The sequence below is a fragment of the Galleria mellonella genome, unplaced genomic scaffold (genome assembly GCF_026898425.1).
Source record: "Galleria mellonella isolate WM207_F2 unplaced genomic scaffold, CSIRO_AGI_GalMel_v1 utg44, whole genome shotgun sequence".
Lineage (NCBI taxonomy): Eukaryota > Metazoa > Arthropoda > Insecta > Lepidoptera > Pyralidae > Galleria > Galleria mellonella.
Window position 1 is genome coordinate 2,431,609 of NW_026442100.1, and position 19,303 is coordinate 2,450,911.

A 19,303-nucleotide genomic window follows, 5' to 3' on the forward strand; every position below is an offset into this window, starting at 1 on the left:
TTACATTAAAAACTCTGAGGTGCAATGGTGGGTACGCTGCTTTGTGTAGTGATGTCCCGAATTCTATTCTCGATCGGACCAAGTTAGAAAATGAACTCTTCTGTATCAATTCGGATCCTCGGATGTTCGTTGCTTGGTTTCTCATAACACATGGTATCACAGTTTGATGACTAAGCAATCGGTGTAATTGGGTGGCACTTATTTCTTACTTATATATATATATATATATATATATATATATATATATATATATATTTACACACGTATATAGTTTATTATATGTAGATGTGAATTCATTATGTTTGTATGTATGTAATTTGACATATTGTATGGTAAAATATAAATTATTAACCACTAGCCACTATCTCTGCACATCCTAAAGACTGATAGAGAATACCTATAACATTAATTTCGCTTTTTGTGCAATATTATATAGGTCAATAAACTTAAAATAAATATATAGTTAATAATTGAATTGAGGTCATGCAAAAGCTGTTCTTATCGTTAAAATGTAATTATGAATGCTAAATATCCAAAAGCAGTCGCTCTGTCTGCCAGTTTCTCCGTTTACTTCTTCTAATACCATGCAACGGGTTTGGATATGAGTTTTATTATGGTTTTTATGGATGGTTCGTATGTACAGGTCGTCGTTGTTCGAAGCCGCGGCGGATTACTAGTTTATACATAATTCAAATTAAAATTTACTTTATTTATTTAGCTTTTTACGTTACATTTTGAAATCGTCATATTTTCTTACGATTCTACTGTAGATTCGGAAAGTTATCTATTGAGAATTAACTTACAAGAAACTCGACTGCTAAGTGCATACCTTTTGAAATCACTGGTAACATTATTGTATGAATGAACGAATGAATGAAAAACTCTATCATTCCTTTCAAAGGATGTTACAGATTACATAAATTAACAATATGAACACGAAAAATCTTAATTACAAGAAGCAAGGTAAAGAGGCAACAATGGGCGACCTTATCGCTAAATTTGTATTTATTTGAATGTATTGTGTCTTTGTTTTGGATACCATGTAAAAATGTAGGGCTTGAATCGTATGGTTTGTATGGCATCAGCGCCATCTAGAGTTTAATGTTAAAATGCAGCAATTTCTTTCAGTCGTAATATTTTAAAAATGATAAATATTTATAAAATTGTAGTAAACGCGTCTCACTTGTCCCTTGGGGATAGATATGGTCATATTTCTTTATATACTACTTTGGTGGTATATAAGTATACGGCCTAACACCTATTAATCGGTTACAGTAGCTAATAGAAACGCCAAGGATACTGTGTATTTTAAGAGACCTTATTACACTCTTTTTGAATTATTCCATCTTGTAGTTTTATCTTGTCATCGTATTTTATCATCAATCTATGCTAATATTATAAAGAAGAAAGATTTGATCGTTTGTTTGTGATAGATAAACTCAAAAACTACTCAATCGATTTTAAAATTTCTTTCACCTAAAGAATGCTTCATGATCACCGAGTAATATAGGCCATATATTATTTACGGAAATTCTATTGCTAGTTAAATGTATAATTTAAAAAAAAAAAAAAAACTGATAATATCATAATTATGCCAATAATAAATAATGCCTTGTAGGGGAGTTTAGAAATTTCCTATTACTGTTATAAATGCGAAAGTTAAATTGAGTTAAATTTGATATATAGATAAGTTACATTCTAAATTTAAATAGGACAGCTTATTGAAAGATTCAAGCGGGCAAAGCCGAGGGACAGTTGATGTATAAATGTTCACCTCCACTTCTGTCTTGTCACCACTACAGTACATTGAACTATCTGCTCGTTAGCTTGTCTATCGGGGACAATATCCCTATTGTTTGTTAGCGTGGAATTTGAAATTTCAGTTGGTATAATGCCAAATGTAACTGTCACCTAAAGTACAGTAAGTTTCCTTAAAATGCACATGTTTATAGCGTTACCAGTTAACACGACAAATGTCATGTCATAAAAATAAAAAAAGCAACCGTATGCTAAACTCACATTCATCAAATGCGCGAATTTAAAATAGTCGTTAAGTTTTCTGAAATTTATCAATTTTCTGTGCAAGTTTCTTAGTTTTTCGTTCCGTCAGAATCTTCTACAAAATATTAAAAAACATAAAAAGAACGAATGAAATCTGTTAAATCGTTCTCAAGTTATGGTCTGACCAAGGAAATAGAATTTAATTTTTATGTATGTAAATATCTAAGCGGTGGGCGGCATCCTTTTTTTTTTATATATTGACTCTCCTCCCACATATTCCAAGAGGTTTTATAATTGAAGGTATCCTTCAAACAATGTAGACAAATTGTTTTGATCTCCTAACGCAGTTCACTGGGGGAAAAGGGATTGCTAGTAATGGAGACTGAGAATCCCATTGCTAGCAATATACCCAACCAGGTCGACCTCCTCGCGGTTCCCCCTGGAAACTATCATGGTTAATTCCTGATGAATTCATGGCCTGTTTTCATTCTCATCTATCACCCTTCACTGGTGCTCCGCCAGCGTATCCCGTTAGCGCAAGCGGGGTTACAATGCCATTTTTACCCATAAAAAAAAACGCAGTTCACTTTCAGAAGAATTCACTCTAAGTATAATTTTTTCAGTCTTGTTGTATTATTACGAATGAATTTGTCGAGTAACTGTTGATACTAACTGTTAACTTATTGTAGATAGCAAATAATTCTTAATAGTCTTTATTTTATTTTATTGTAATGTAATGTGATTACGATCTGATCCCAAATAGATTGGTCCGAATGTCAGTCCATTAATCCTGCAAAACTCTTCGGCGCTACACGTATATACCTCTATATGTTCTTCTTTAACCAAAGGTTGTCTCTAAGTGATTGCTCTAAAGATAACACCGCCTTTTGTACTTTTATGTATATATTTTAATCTGTACTTTATACTACTATTTTTAAAATAGTAAGTTTGTTTCATAGAACATATATATATTGTGTATGTATACATTTAAATATGTATATATTTAGATTTATGTATGGATATAATTGTGCTTATTTACATATGTTTAGCTGTACATTTTTTTAACGCGCCCCTAATTTTTTATTCTTTATAACCAAGGGTTGTCTGGATGATATTGTTTAGAAATATGACCGCCTTTTGTTGTACACTATGTTATATATATATATATATATATCTATATATATATATATATATATATATATATATATATATATATATATATATATATATATATATGTAACATTACGTATTTATGTATTTCCCTTGAATTTTCTAATTGTCATTTTGTTTTTGGTGACATAAAGAGTTGTAAATTAATAGGCTGGATTGTAGAAGATAAATTCAATATCCTCCAAGTATCTTATAAAAATGCCAACGAATTTCCATAAATTCTTACATCTTGACGTTGGTGATTGTTAGTGCATAACAATGAGTGTTAAAACGGATAAATTAGCTAGATAGACACTCCTTATCTTATAGTTCATTGTACTTGATACAAGTTTGTTATTAACGAAATGTGTTGTCATAATTCACCTTTATCTGTTTATATTTTGCTAATGTTCATAACATTTTATCGGATTTTTTTCTAATATAGGGTGCTTGAAAATCGTATTGAGATTGGTGGAAAATGATGACAGTCCTATTTGTTGTTTGTCATCTCAATGGTATAGAAAAAAAACTAAATTGTCATCATTAAGAGTAGGTACTGAATTATTTCGTAGATGTCGCAATTGCCAAATTGAGCTTTGGGCATAAGAATAAATAAGGACTATATATACTATACTATAGGATAAATAAGAAGCAAAGGGTTAGATTAAGACAAAAGAACTTCCAAAATTGATATTTTCTTGAGCGAAATTTTGGACACTGTGCAAAATTTCAGACTTTTATTTACTTTTATTTCCAATCCTGTTTGTATGTTATTACGAGAGTTAGTCTGTAATTCTGTTTTTTTCTTTTAGTGTACTGACCAAATAATTGTATTCAGTTGTATCGAGTGACAAGTGTCTTTTTAATTAATTTTTAATTAAATATACGCTTCTATTGGTTCCGTTCTATTGTGCATACATTTTTTCACTGGTTATAGTTAATTATAATGATTTTGTTAACTTTCGCTGCCTTTAATATGCGTGCGACACATAACATTTTACGATTGATTACTTGGTACTATCTAGATGAAATAACACGGTGACTATTATAGTCGAAAATAGCATACAATATAGGCATAGGTAGAGTTATCTAAGCCCAGACTAAGCAAAGCTTGTTTTATAGCCATACTTGGTAGATACTTAAAAGTATTTTTTGTAATGTTCATATATATATATATATATAAATACCCAGATTAATATGAGCATAAACATATACTCAAGTTTATAAAAATGTCTATATTGTCCGGGATCGAAGTAGCAAACGTGGGAATTTTAAGAGCTAAGTTGATCAATCGATTTTTGATGAATCAAAAAGTGTACTATCAAAGTTTTCGTAAAGGCTACTTTATTATATTTTTGAAAACATTTGGCTAACCTTCTTGTACACAGTAATGCATTTTGTTAAGTCTCTTCCTTTCATCAGCAATCATCTACCTTGTGTTCAGCTCCTTGCTGGTCGCTGGTTTTGTTATGGAACTTGGATTCAGAAGAATAAAATTAAATGAAAATAAAAATACCGTGTATAGTCGTGCATGTATTGTGAAAAACAAAAAGAACATTCTATAAAACAAAAGTGAAACAAAAAATATATTACAATTATAAAATATATAATAATATATATAATCATAAACTAAATTTCTATTTCAACCCCATTAACTGTTATGCTTTTTTAAGCACATCTTTCCACGCCGAACGATACTTTAGAACTAACTTCCAGCAGTAGTGTTTTCTCGACACTGCACATTCAAGAATAAACATATTCCTTTTTAAAAGGCCAGCAGCACACTCGCAGCATTACTCTTATGATGCGGGTACCCCTAAGCAACGGTAATCACTTATCATCTAGAGTCGAATGTTCGTTTGCCTCCTAGTGTTATAAAAAAGGAAAACAGATAAATGCTTAGGTATTTTACAATACAAATAAATGTAGTTATAGCTGTAATAACATACAAAATAATTAACGACTCTATGACGTCATTAAAGTTTTTACACGATGCGGTCATTGTATAAATTGTAAGTACACGGTAATGTTTACCGAGTAATAAAATGGCAAGGTAGGAAATCAGGTCATTATACTTTGCTTTAAAGACTGTAGGTATATAAAACTATGTATTTTAAAATTTTATAAGCCTTTGACTGTAATCTCATAGGGATATTCAGAAATTTAATGGTGATGTCCGTTATGGTAAACATAATATTAGTTTGCGTGTCGTGGAACATATTGGTATCTAACCCATGGTTCAATTCCCATGACTAAATCCGTGACGGTTATATCTATTCGTATTCTCATCCTTGAATGGTATCGAGTGGATAAACTACAATGGGGAGGGAAGTAATGGGAACTAGTAATTCGGCATGGGTAATATGGATACTGATCCGTTATCTATATATTGGGATCCTCTGGACATTGATTGTGGAAAAAAGGTCATCACTCATTTCGATATCACCCATATCGGTTGGTTATCTATTGTCGAATATGTTAAAAGTCTGTTAACCAATATTATTTTTTTGAGTAACATATTTTTTAACATATTCGTTATTGGATGAGTATATAGCTATATTGCTATATATTACTCACCACTAGTAATTTAATTGTTTATTAAATCCACTGGGTGAGCCTTACAGTCTTCCAATACGCTCACCCAGGAAAGCATGAATACAATAACATACAAAAAGGAATATTACTCGTACACAAAAATAATTTAAAAAGATTTAACTCGAACAAAAAACGTCTAAACACAAATACTCTGTGATCACTCGACGAAACTCCAGCAAGTTGGAGGCAAATACATCCAATTGCGGGTACTGGTTCAAAATATCATTGAGTAGTTTCAATGCAAGAGAGAGGGGAGCCTGCTTAGCCAACTTTGTTCTTCGTAATGGAACATCGAATAAGTGCCGTCTACGTGCTCGCACGTAGTTACTGGGCGCCCCTATTCATATTGATTCCAGTACAGTTTGGTTACATTACTACCAATATACCCGATACAATATATCAGATTGACCTACACACGGTCCCTTCTGGAAATCATCATCGTTGATTCCTGGTAAAATCGTCGCGATGGGTCAAATGACCTAACTGCTTACGTTCACAACTTGAACTTAGAAATCACCCTACAAATTTATCTGATGACGTCAAAACTCTTTTATGTAATGCTTTTTTCTATCCTACTTTTCTTCAAATTTTAACAATATCTGGAAAGTTTACACTTAGCTATGTAGTTTCTATCTGGAATTATAACAAACGGATCGTGGGAAAGAACTCCCGCTGCGCAGTTCCAGAATTTAGTAATATCGATGTAATGGTACGCGACGTTTCTAATCGGAAGGTATTGCGCCATAGGCCACAGTTGCTCTTCAGATTTCGGGGGGTTAAAAAGCTCACCTTTCACGAATCGTCGTAATAGGATTTAGTTTAACCCATCGAGTTTAATAAGCCTTTTGGACTGAGTACGTAATATTAATGAACTAGTACATTTACATCAACGGATTATGCAAAACAGATCCTCTTATGATTCGTATACTGCGGAGTTTTTAATCCTCTCATTTAAGATGATGCGTTCATAGCTAGCTCGCCTGCCGTGTGATTTGATCTTCGAATTTGGCAGCGTGTTTCGTTGTGCACTTGGCTGGTCTATAACCAGTCTACTTACCATGAAAATCTAATAATCAGTTTTAAATGATTTGTTTAATAATGGTATATACTATCAGCAGAGAGCGCAAAGCGGTTTCAGGGGAAATTTCTCTCGCGAATACTGAGATTGTGGAATGGGCTCTTTGCCGAGGTTTTCAAAATATACTACAGTATGGGGCTCCTTAAAAAGGACGTATTCAGGTTTCTTCAAGATCGACAGTGTGCACGTGACACCCCTGGTTCTGCAGGCAGGCGTGCAGAAGTTACAGTGACCGTTTAGCATCAGATTAGTTATATGCTTATATGCGACCTGTGTGGTATAAAAGAAAAAAAATCGTCACATACTATGATGTCAGCCAGATTTGAATTTACAAACATTGCCGTATTTCATTGGTTTTATGGGTAGAGTTAGTTAACCACTATGCTACATCGCTCTCGGTCGATGCCACAACTGTTTATTCCATTGGAAATAAATACATGTAATTTAATTACCATAAATGAAAATATTCTCTGCACGACATTGCTAATGTGATCAGCATGTATATTTAAAACATCAGTTGTATAAATAATTATGAATTTTCTTGTGTTCATAGTTATGCTCGGGGAAATATGCGCACGCTATGTGCTAAGTTCACCACAACAGTAACAATCGACGAATGTAGCCAAAGTAGTTCTAAAATACGGTATTGAGTACTTCAAAAAGCCTGTATAAGACTTCTAGGGTTGACATACAGTTGACAATAAATATTGGATGCGATATTCTTTACATTTGAAATTTTGGATGGCCAATACAAATGTAACGAATATAGTTACAACTCTAAATCCACTGACAGTATTCATGAAATTGAACAATATTTTCCAAGGAATGTAGGCGGAAATATGATGATACTTGTTTATTTAAATGACTTGACTTATATTTGACTTATTTATTTAAATGACTTACATTTTTTTTAGTGTACACTGGCAATTTCCATAACGACAGCGCCATCTCTGACTTAATGTGTTAAACAAATATTTTAAGCAACTTATACTGGCAGAAGAAGCCAATGTCCTATTTAATGAAAAATACAACTCTATTGTCTATAGACATAGAATGACCTGACACCTATAGTACATGGCATGCGTTACTACTCCAGAGGACAAAGTCATGCCTTCATATCTTAATATTACATTGTCATATCCCACCTTTATTGACATCGTACCGATCATGTGGTTGTACTCTTGCTATGTAGATTTATTCTACGATCAGTAGACTAAGACTTGGACATGGTCAATATAATATGCACCTCCATCGACTAAAATTAATTTAGTCTCCTACATTCGATTACGGTCATGAAGATAATCAGTCTCTTGACCACATTTTCTTCAGCTGTTCTGCTTTCCTGTATTACAAAAAACTGATCTACGGAAACCCATTTTTATTTTCCAAATCAGAATTCTCGCGCTACACTAAAGAGTTACTCAAAATGTTAGTAATAATTTTCCTTTCAACTTAACTCGAAAAATGTGTTGGGTTTTTTTAGAATCGGAAGTTCTGAAGTCAATCATACATAGTTTGTGTTGCTCAACTGTTTTGTTGAAACCATAATTTATGTTTAAGTAATTTTTTATATGGCTTGGCTGACCTGTGACCCGCATTGTACTAAGACATACAATGATGGGTTTCTCCAGTGTTTGAATGAAAAGTACATTAAATGTTCAAGATCTTTTAAATACAAATAAATCTATTATATTGGCACACATCTTGTATGTCAATATGCCGAGTCACAGATGTACATATTGAATAACAATAAAGCAATTTGTTTAGGTATTTACTAAGAGGTCTTTGAACTCGCCCACTGTTATGATAAGTATGCAAATTGCTTATATTAGTAAACATATCGCGGACTAAGTTATTTACCTGTCTTGTCGATTGTCTGATATATCTTCGCGTGAATCGCTCCGTAGAATAAAGGAACGCCTGTTTATATATATGTATATATTGTTTATTTGAATGTGAACTTATAGGGTTCACGTGATTCTGTCTGTGTTGTTCTGTCTTGACATGACTAAAGAAATCTTTGTCGCCACTAATGTATAGCAATAATAACACAATGTATGACCAATTCTTTACATTTCCAGGGTATAAGACGTAATTAGAGAAATAAGAACAATACAGTACAATACACTGCGCTAGTGCATACCAACGAATAGTCGAATTATTTTCTATGTGGTAATGAATAAAAAGCGATTAATAACAGATATAAATTCATTAAAAAAACTTGTTTAACTATTTCCTACATATGTTGTCACAGCATATGCCGCGTGATGTCCACATTGGCAAAGTGTGTATCTTCTTAGTTTTAGAATTAAACTGTGAATCTATGTATTTAATTAAATTACTATAGCGTAGAATGGGTCATTCCTTCCTTTCCCGTGGATGTCGTAAGAGGCGAGAACTTAGAACTTTATCGTTGAGGAATGGGCAGCAGCGTTCGTTTTGAAACATTACCAAAGCCTAACTGCAGTTGCCAAAAAAAATCAAATTGAGTTGCCAATAAAATTTTATTCATTCGTTTCATTCATATGCCAATTAAGAAGGGAAAGGGTATAGCGGGATAACAATAACCAGACACTACCTTTTCTGCGTTACATTAAAAGTATATAAGATTTAAATTTCCTTGACATCCGCTCAGCTATATTCACGTAATGAGACATAAAATTCGACCCTGACGCTTTATTACATAGTAAAGCTTTATCAGACATGTGAAGATTATTTACTATGTACATAAATACCACTCAACATATTATAGATATGGCATTCTGTACTCTCAAACTGAGCAAGATTTTTGCAGTGGACTAGACAATTGTTAGACATTCCTACTTTTCTTAAACATTAAAAATAAGTTCTTAATTTAGTCATATTTTTTTTACGTTTGTTACCTCATAACTCCGTTACTTCTAAACCGATTTGAAAAATTACTTTTTTATCTGAAAGGATATATATACTAAGAAATTGGTTCCATAGAATTTTTATCAAAATCGGTTTAACAGTTTAATTTTTAGATCAAAATAATTGTGTAAGATTTAATTTTTAATTATTTATAAATACTTATTGTACATAGACAACACTTGGACCAATATAAACAGAGATATAGCTATTCAAATGTTTGTATTGGGCCCACAGTCATTTAAGTTGTTAGGCCGTTATTCTCGTGTATACGAAGTAGGATAAAAGTATGATATGGGAGCTAGCAATGACCAGATGCTACCTTTTCAGAGAATTGCACCTGCACAACAACTATCTAAGGGTTCTGCCGTACGAGCTCGGCAAACTGTTCCATCTGCAGATGCTCGGGCTACAGGGAAACCCGCTCAGTAAGGAGATGCTGTCCATATACAATGACAACAACGGCACCGCGAAACTGTTGACGTACATGCTCGACAATTTACAAGGTAAGTGGCCATACGACTTGGTTTACTTGAAAAACATATTAAGGCGTGTGTTTACGCGGTTTGGACTTATTTTTGTCAATAATTTTTCAATAATCTATTTAGCACCCTTATTCATTAAAATTAAAACGTACTACAAACCTATTTTAACTATTAGATTTTTGTCACTTTTTTTTTTATTCAGTAATTAGCGTAACAGAAAAAGACAGAATAATTTAATAGCTAATAAAGGTTTATGAGAGTTTTCATGCTTTTATGAATAAGGGATTTATTCTTTATTGACCACACTTCATGAAGGATGTCGAGCAAATGACGGACTTCTTGTTCATCGGTTTACAAATGGTCATTCTTGCCACTTTTTTTAATCAAAGTCGGATGTTCTTTTCTGTGCGTCGGTACCTTATAGTCTTTTATATGGAATAGAATAGAAAACATTGGCCGGAAAACAACTTTACAAGAAGTATATAATCGTAATTATAAAAGAGAAAATAAATTACTAAATGGTATCTCAGCATTAAGCCATCAACTGCGGGCATATTACCCACTGTTGCTAGCGCATATAATAGCGCATATATGTTACTGTTTCGGATTGTATTGAATCGCCACGGGCAAATTGTTTGTATTGCCATTTTTTTGCGTTGAATTTTGTGCAGTTTAAATGTATTAGATACTAGGGATTGATTATATTTATTCTTAATTATTATTATTAACGTATCTTTACAGAGTTATTAGAAACTTGTTAAGTTACTCCATTAGAATTGTTTTGTTTAATTCCTCTGCCATTAGTATGCTTGTGACCATTGCTAACGGAATTAAAGTAATTTTAATCGACCAACCAGTGATATGGACTTTCACAAAATAACATCTAGGTCAGTTAAATACTATTCTTAACTTAAATATGACTCCCTTTTTCTAAAGCGTGAAAGGTAGATATTTTTCCCAAACTTCCAAGATTTAGTTCAAAGCTTCCGTAAGTCTTACGTATCCCCAGACTTTTATCTACCATATATGTATATTTATTGTGTATTAACACGATATAATGATCGACTCCATAAGTCCATGGACACCTGATGGCAAGTGATTACGAAATCCATCTACTTACGCCACAGGTCCAACACAAGGCTGAAAGGTTGCATAGGCAAAGGTGAGGGTTATGACGGGCAATTTTAACGCATTATGTTATTAATAATACCATAAGTACTTAATGAAAGATGCAACGTTTGACATTTACCCAAACGAAACCCCGCAAACAGGTACGTAAATATATAATTTTATATGCCAAGGGAAATGAATTATTTATAATGAAAATATTATTTTTCCAAAGATAAGCTTGAGAGTTCAAATTAATAAAGCGAATGCCTTGCTGTAAATTGAACTCTATATACTAGATATAAGTATAATTTTTGATCGTTTTGCTTATAATTGGCATGACTTCGATTAAATATATCAAATCAAACAAACCGCCATCGGCATCGCCGTAATCGAAAAGTTTATTTAGATAATTTATTCCAAATGTGCATCGAGTGCCAAGTGACTAATATAGTTGAGCTGACATTTGACGACGGTTGACGTCTATGGTTGCCGCCATTTTTAACCGACGCCCATTTCTTTGTCAACGATAATAATTATAATAAATAATGAATGATAGTAAACAAAATAATAAAAAAAAAATGCTTATTGTCGAAAATTACTTGCAATGTACAATATAAAAACAAAAGGTATTACAATCTAAATTTGAAATATCGTAAATATGAAAGTAGGGTTCTCCAATTAAAGAGAAATTCTTAATATATGGACGTTTTGATGGATGACTAAATTAATGGACCTATGTAATTGAGCTTATAAATTTCGTAAATTAGCATATTTAGACCATAGATTATCTACTATTTAGTGATAAATTTTGTTTTTATAATAAGGATATCTTTAGACCATGTAATCCTAGTACTCTAGTATTATCTTTAGTCAGTGTTTTATAGTATGATAGCAATACAAGGAAAAGTAAATATTTTTTTTTTAACGAATGCAATAAAAGTCGTCAGACAATAATATATTTTGTATAAATTTGTTTTATTATACAGTAAATATTACATTTATTTCTAAACTAGTGGCCTGTCCTGGCTTCGCATGGGTAGACATTTTTACATTTTAAAAAGTGGCTATTAAGGCTACACACGCGACGGAAGCTTAAAAAGTAATTTATCCCATTTTCCCAACATTTCCCTTCACTGCTTTGCTCCTATTGACCGTAGCGTGATGATAAGTGTACTTTAACCTGCCCAGAAGTATGAAGAATAATTGTACCAAGTTTCGTTAAAATCCGTCAAGTAGTTTTTGTTTCTATAACGAACATACAGACAGACAAATTTTACTGATTGCATTTTTGGCATCAGTATCGATCACTAATCACCCCCTGATAGTTATTTTGGAAATATATTTCATCTACAGAATTGACCTCTCTACAGATTTATCATAAGTATACATTATTTGTATGCATACACATTTTATATACTTTGATTAGCGCCATCTGTCGTGCTCTGTATGATAGCATTTTCTGTTACAATTTATAGATGTCTCTCCATGTTTTAAAACAATGTACATACATATTAAGTTCAGTTTTGAATTTAACGCTATAAGTGGCGTTAAAATGGTTCTAATATTTTTACTGCGAATCTGAGGTCCGAATTGAGCGCCGGATCAGCCCACGATTTTTAAAATGGGGTCACCCGAATTGAATAAACACCATCGTGACCTAGTAGCTCTCGTTTTCTTCACTTTGTTTAGTGTTTTAAATTCAATTGTCCGATATTGTCACGTAGTTGGTTTTTTTTTGGGAGGTTGGAATGCTGATCTCTAACGCGCTGTACTATGTTTCTTGGCCATATAGGCTAGGCTAGTATAGGCTAATATACACGGGCTGTCTCTTATAGGAAGAAATTGGTGAAATATCTAATAGCTCTATTTATGATATTTACCAGAGGGAGGGTGTATAAAAGTCGTTTGTTTGGGAATCTCTGTCCCGTCTGTTGTTTCTACCGTGAAGCAGTTGTGTTTGCTTGGCTGAGTTTCGGTTTGAAGGGTGGATATGGCAGTCAATTTACAGGGCACAGAAGCATAACACTTTAGACCTTAGGAATAGCAACGCATGGGCGGATGTTACCATGGGCGAAACATACACAATGAGCACAAACTATAGGTTACGGTTACCATTTTCCGTCAGGTGGTTAAACCATTCTAAGTTATATAAAAAAAAAGTCCATTGGTAATAACGTAAATAAATTTTGCCTTTTATCTTGAACATAGAGGAGAGGAGTGGAAAAAAAATGAAAAGGAAAATACTTCTCTTGACAAAAACCTGGACAATAAATATTGTTCTAGTTAAAACCGATATTGTAATAATTTTTAAATAAAAAAAAAATGTAAATTAGAAAAAAAAAAATTGATATAATTTTGCTTTATAAAATGTATAAACCCCTTTTATTCATAAAAGCTAAAACTTTAAAATTGAGGAGTTGGTGCTAAACGAAGAGACAACACTTCAATAGTTAAAATAGGTTTATGAGGCGATTAATGATTTTATAAATAAGGCAAATACTGTGTAATGTTTTACCACATTTTATAAATGTGACACTTATGTAAACCATTATTTTTGCTAGTATAAAAATCGCGACAACATATTGCACTAATTTTGATAGAAACGAAGCGTCACAGGAATGCCAACCTTGACGTTCGTTCCCATACCTTTTGAAAAATAAATAAAAATAATCCCTGACGGTCCCCGCGGTGACGGATTAATAACGTCACGCGTGCGCGCTCTCTGATCGTGCTAACTACAGAAGAAAGTCAACAGTGGACAAAAACATTTTTTTTTATTCGAACAGAAACATCGTGATCGCCCTCCTATCAATCTATATGACAATAAATGCGAGATATGATTGTCTCACTCCAACACAATAGCTTAGAAAGTGTGGGAAGACAGTTGTCCCGGTAATTAATTGTTTTAGCTGTTAAACGGAGCCGATCGGAGAAAATGCCTGTGGAAATGTCTCGGCGAGAGTAAGCGGGGATGGTTACTAAATTAATTGTATTGACTCGTTCTTTTGTTATTTTATTGTAAACGAACGGTCGATGTCTGACGAGTTATTAATGAAAAGGCAACACTTGAAAGTTGTAAATAACTTGACGCGTGGGTCGATACATTAATTATATATTTTTTGTATGAATTGTTGTATGTTTTGTTTTATCAATATTTATGAATAAGGGGGTAAGAATATCCGTAATATTCTTACCGACTTATAAAACTTGTAATTGTTTATATTTATAACTGGTTTTCTGTTGTAATCTTTTGGAGGAAACAATAAAGAGTATCTATCTATCTATCTACCTCCTACAAACCTATTTTAAATATTATTTTTGTCACTTTTTTTAAACTGAGAATATAGCACTAAAGATAGAGACAAAACAGTTCTATAACTAAAATGTTTTTATGAGAGGTTTTGTTGAATTCTCTTTTTTATGAGTGGGGGTTAAAATATAAAAATCCCATGTCACTATGTTCGATACTTTAACGTCAAAATCGCGTAACCTATTTTAATGAAATTTTGTAATTTTTTTGTTCTTACTTTAAAAGATCGAATAGATTTTATTCTGATAAGAAAAAAATGGACCCGTAAGGTACTTAGGTAGGTTGGGGGCAGCTAGGGGATGGGGGATAAAACAACGTTTCTCTAATCTGACAAAAGTTGTATAATTAAAGTTTGTGAGGCTTCTTCGTGACCTACTATCCCAATTAGACTACAAAGATTGTGAGTTCAAAATAATTTCGCGGTTTCAGAGATGTTTCCTCCTACGAACACTCAGGTTATGGAATGAGCTCCCTGCCGAGGTTTTCCCAAAAGACTACAGCATGGGGTTCTTCAAAAGGGGGGTAAAGAGGTTTCTTCAGGATCGGCAACGCGCGCGTAATACTTCTGGTATTGTAGGTGTTCATAGACGTTAAACACTTACCATCAGGTGGGCCGTATGCTTGTTTGCCACCTCAGTGGTATATAAAAATTGGTCTCGTTTGTGTTTTGGTTCGGAGGGTGGAATATGACAGTAACGAGTCTTGAGGAGCCATATTATTATTGTCAAGTATTACAACATTTGAAAGGCACTACGAGCGTCATAGTAAGAGTATATTCTGTAACGTCCACGTTGTTGTTTGTCTGTAAAAGACGGTTAACACTTTCCACCTTGTGGCCTGTCAGCTTGTTTGCCATTCTAAGTTGAAATCACAGCTTTCACTAAAAACCACAAAGCAATAAAAGAATAATCGGATTAAGATTAAAATAAAAAAGAAATTAAGGGATATTTCTAAAGAACAAAATAGATTTTGCTCAAGTTACAGTCATGATAAAATAAATGTAGAACAAACACAAAGTAATCATAATGGATTATGAAAAAATAATTGCTTGTAAAATGTATTTATTGAACATGAATTTAGTGTACGGAGGCATCACCGTCATAGTTCTTATGAACGGCAAAACATGAGATATATCTACAAAATACATATACCATACGGTATATATATATATATATATATATATATATATATATATATATATATATATATATATATACCATAAGTTTCACAGTGTATTTTATGAAATCCATGGTGCTGTTAATGTTATAGACATTTACTTTTATGGCGATTACCACTTTCTATCACGTGGGCTGGTTATTTATCGTACTGAGTATCATAAAAAAAAATCGAAATTGACGAAATGATAATGTCCATCTTCTGACAATAGCTTAGACATATTGACGATGACGATTCTATTGTAAATTAATATTATTTACCTTTCAAGCGCTTTAGGAAACCCGATGAAATAGAGCACTTCTAGATGGCGTATTGAGATAAAACATATAACAGATTATATATAGGTTAGACCTTCAGGAACACAATTATGAAAATCGCGTGCAATTTAGTGCAGTAATTTAAACACAGATAGACATGCAAACTATCTAGATTTTTTTTTGTTTAGCATTTAATGACTTTTTTAACTAAAAGTTTCATAAGTACACATTATATTTTTATGTAATAAGTACAGGTGTAACTTACGTGCTTAGTAGATTATATAGATAGAGTGTCTCCATAGAATGCTTCGGGAAAAACGAGTCAACTTTTTCATTCAATTTTGCGTTAAATCTTGCATCTTTTTAATGCACAAACAACTATTTTAGTTATTAAATAATATGTCAACATACATTTTATGCATAAATACATAGAATACTAATAAAAAAAAGAGTCAGCTAATTTGACAATTAGCTCACAAAAAGTTGACCCGTTTTTGAGGCTCGATGCTCTAGTAGTTGTTACATTAAAATATTTATTGGTCTTATTTAAGACTATATAAATTCTTAAATGTCTTCCATGACATAATCCACTTACAAATTCATTATATTAATACGATAATATACGTCGCTTAATTATAATGTCATTGCTCTAAAAGTCAAACACCTTCAAATTATTATTAATCATAATATAATGTAATCAGAGAGGGCAAATAGCAGGAGTTCAATGTGTTGTATATTGCATAATGTGAACGTTGTATCCGGCGAGTTGCATATTTTCTCATAAGAACATAATGTTGTTTGACCGTTAACTGTAAGCGTTATATTATTATATTTAATATGTAGGTAGAATTATAATCTTAACTGTATTAATTTATAGACTTACTAGTTTTACTCGATCCTTCGCCCGCGTGACTAAGATATGTTAATAGGCCAGAATAAAAAGTAGCCTATGTCCCATTCCATCACAAATATTACATGTATACCAGATTTCATGAAGAGTGTAATCACGAATTTACTTTCACATTTATAATATTAATAAGGATTCACGCACCTTTTTAAATGCCTCTAAAAAGAAAAAGTTTTCTATTGTTTTGTTTTGTATGACTTTGAAGTACGTTTATAATTCTAAACCAATTTTCACAAAGTATTTGCACGGAATAGAATTTTTTGGTTGAGAATGAAATATAATCCAGCTTGCGCTATCGGTAGACGCTGGGTACTAATGAGAGATGATAAGTGAAGATGAAACAGATAAGTCGGCCCCTCGTGATGAATTTAACAATCGTTAACCCTCATGATTTCTAGGGGGAACCGCGTGGAGGTCAACCTGATAGGGTATATTGCTGGCAATTATTAGACCCCATTACTAACAACCTCTTTTCCCCAATCAATAGAATTGGTCCCATATTATTTTTGTTACAATTAAACTCCCTTTTTTTTTTAAGTAAAGTCTACTTGTAGACATGATTTCGCAATGTAAGTGGGGGATTGGAAAATTGGATTTAATGTGTCTACGAAACATCAATGTTTTGTAGCGATCGAAATCGCATTTTTTTTTTTTGCAAAATGTACTTGTTACTTGTTCAATCCGTTTACCTTTTTTTTTATCAACGTGCTATTATTTAGTGGTAGTTTTACGTGACTAGTCTCAATAGGTATCACACCGTTATACCTATACTTCTTGTAAAGCAGTATAGACCATCTGTAATGTTGTTTTTGTCAATTTGCTAAACTTTTTTAGATACAAATTGTACGTGGGAACTTTGAATCTAATTTAGCCAGAGTCAATTCGGCTCTATTACACCTACTTTAGGGCAAAAAAATTACATATAAAATACCTACCAATTGAGGTATCTATTTATTACGTAGCTGTTTTTTTTTACTATTAAAAAAACACAGTTGTATTAGAGAAATAAAGGGTTATTAGCCAGTCCAAAAGGAAAATTTAAAATAAAACCTTGTATAAATTCGCTTTTTCAACTTTGTTCGTTTTACCACTCGGTAATAGTAGGCTAATATCTTCTGTTACTGGATAAAATCCTTGTCCGAGTAGCGGGATATTAATGGATTCTCATAATGAAAGAATAGTGAAAATTTTTAAATTTAAACGCTTATGTGACTCTGCTGTGAAGTCACCTAGCCAGAATCTTAAACCCTTGTCCTGATTATTTGATTAGAATGATTTTGTTTAATTTCAAAATTATTATTAATTTGTTAAATTTCAAATGATCAGTTATATGGACTAAGCTATTTTAGGTTAATGTAATAAAATCCCTTGTCCCTACAGTCAGATTTTTAATAGATTCCAATAATGAAAGAGTTTATATAATCCGATCCCGGATATGTAGCGTACCGACCCACTGTTCTCTATCGTTGGGTGCTACGTCGATCGTCCGATTACATTGACCATTTGATATTATCAGTTTATCGGTTCTCGCGTGTTGAATGACAAACAAGTCGCTCTATCGGCACACGTCTGCGTCGCCGGCGCCGGCGCACTGGTCGAGCGGGTGAAAGTGCTTCGCGAAAGTGAAGCCGGAACCGAACGCGGTGACGTCACGCCGATTTGCGCAACCGCACCTCCTTTATACGGGCGTTGCGAAATGTTATATCTCGTTTGTTGAGGATACATCTTATGTTGATGTTTTTTTTTGTTTTATAATGAGCCGTCTGGGTCTCGTTTCGCCGGTGTACTTGTATGTAATTTGTATGCGCGTTGTGTATACTTGTTTCGAGTAATGCCCGGTTAGTGTTTGTTTGATAGAATGAAAGATGATATCTCGCAATTACACCTAATTAGTATGTCACTCACGGCTCTAATTAGAGTTGGAGATAAATATTGGCTTGGTCTCTGTAATGTAGTTGTGTGATGCGTCGGCGGTTCGAGCGAAAATTATGATGTTTATTCCTGAACTAGATGTAAGTAGGCACTAATTTGATAGTTTCATATGTATAATAAGTCTATTGGATGTATCTAGACATTGTAAAACTGTAACGAGACCGACCGTCTGTGGGCGCACCGCACAAAAGTTACTAAACGGGATTTTGATAACATTTTGTGTAATGGTAACGTAGAATCTGAGATACCAAAGAGAAAGTACAAAAACTTGGCGATCGAAAGACGCCTATACAATTATTAGTGTATTACTTCAACATTTTAGATCTACAAAGCTGAAATTTGAGAAGCAGACAGCTTAGCAGGCGAGACTTTGTATAGTGTTTCATATCGAGTTTTCCTTCCCTTGCACTGGTG

At 33.0% G+C, this 19,303-nt stretch overlaps 1 protein-coding gene across 2 annotated transcripts in view; it reads left to right on the forward strand.

Annotated features, from left to right (window-relative positions):
- The window catches only part of LOC113518894 (CCR4-NOT transcription complex subunit 6), a 207,452-nt gene that overhangs the window by 6,809 nt on the left and 181,340 nt on the right, over nt 1-19,303 (forward strand). For both annotated transcript variants that reach the window (XM_052898500.1, XM_026903918.3), the window contains exon 4: nt 10,043-10,218. In XM_052898500.1, coding sequence (XP_052754460.1) covers nt 10,043-10,218 — 176 coding nt within the window. The remainder of the gene's footprint in view (nt 1-10,042; nt 10,219-19,303) is intronic.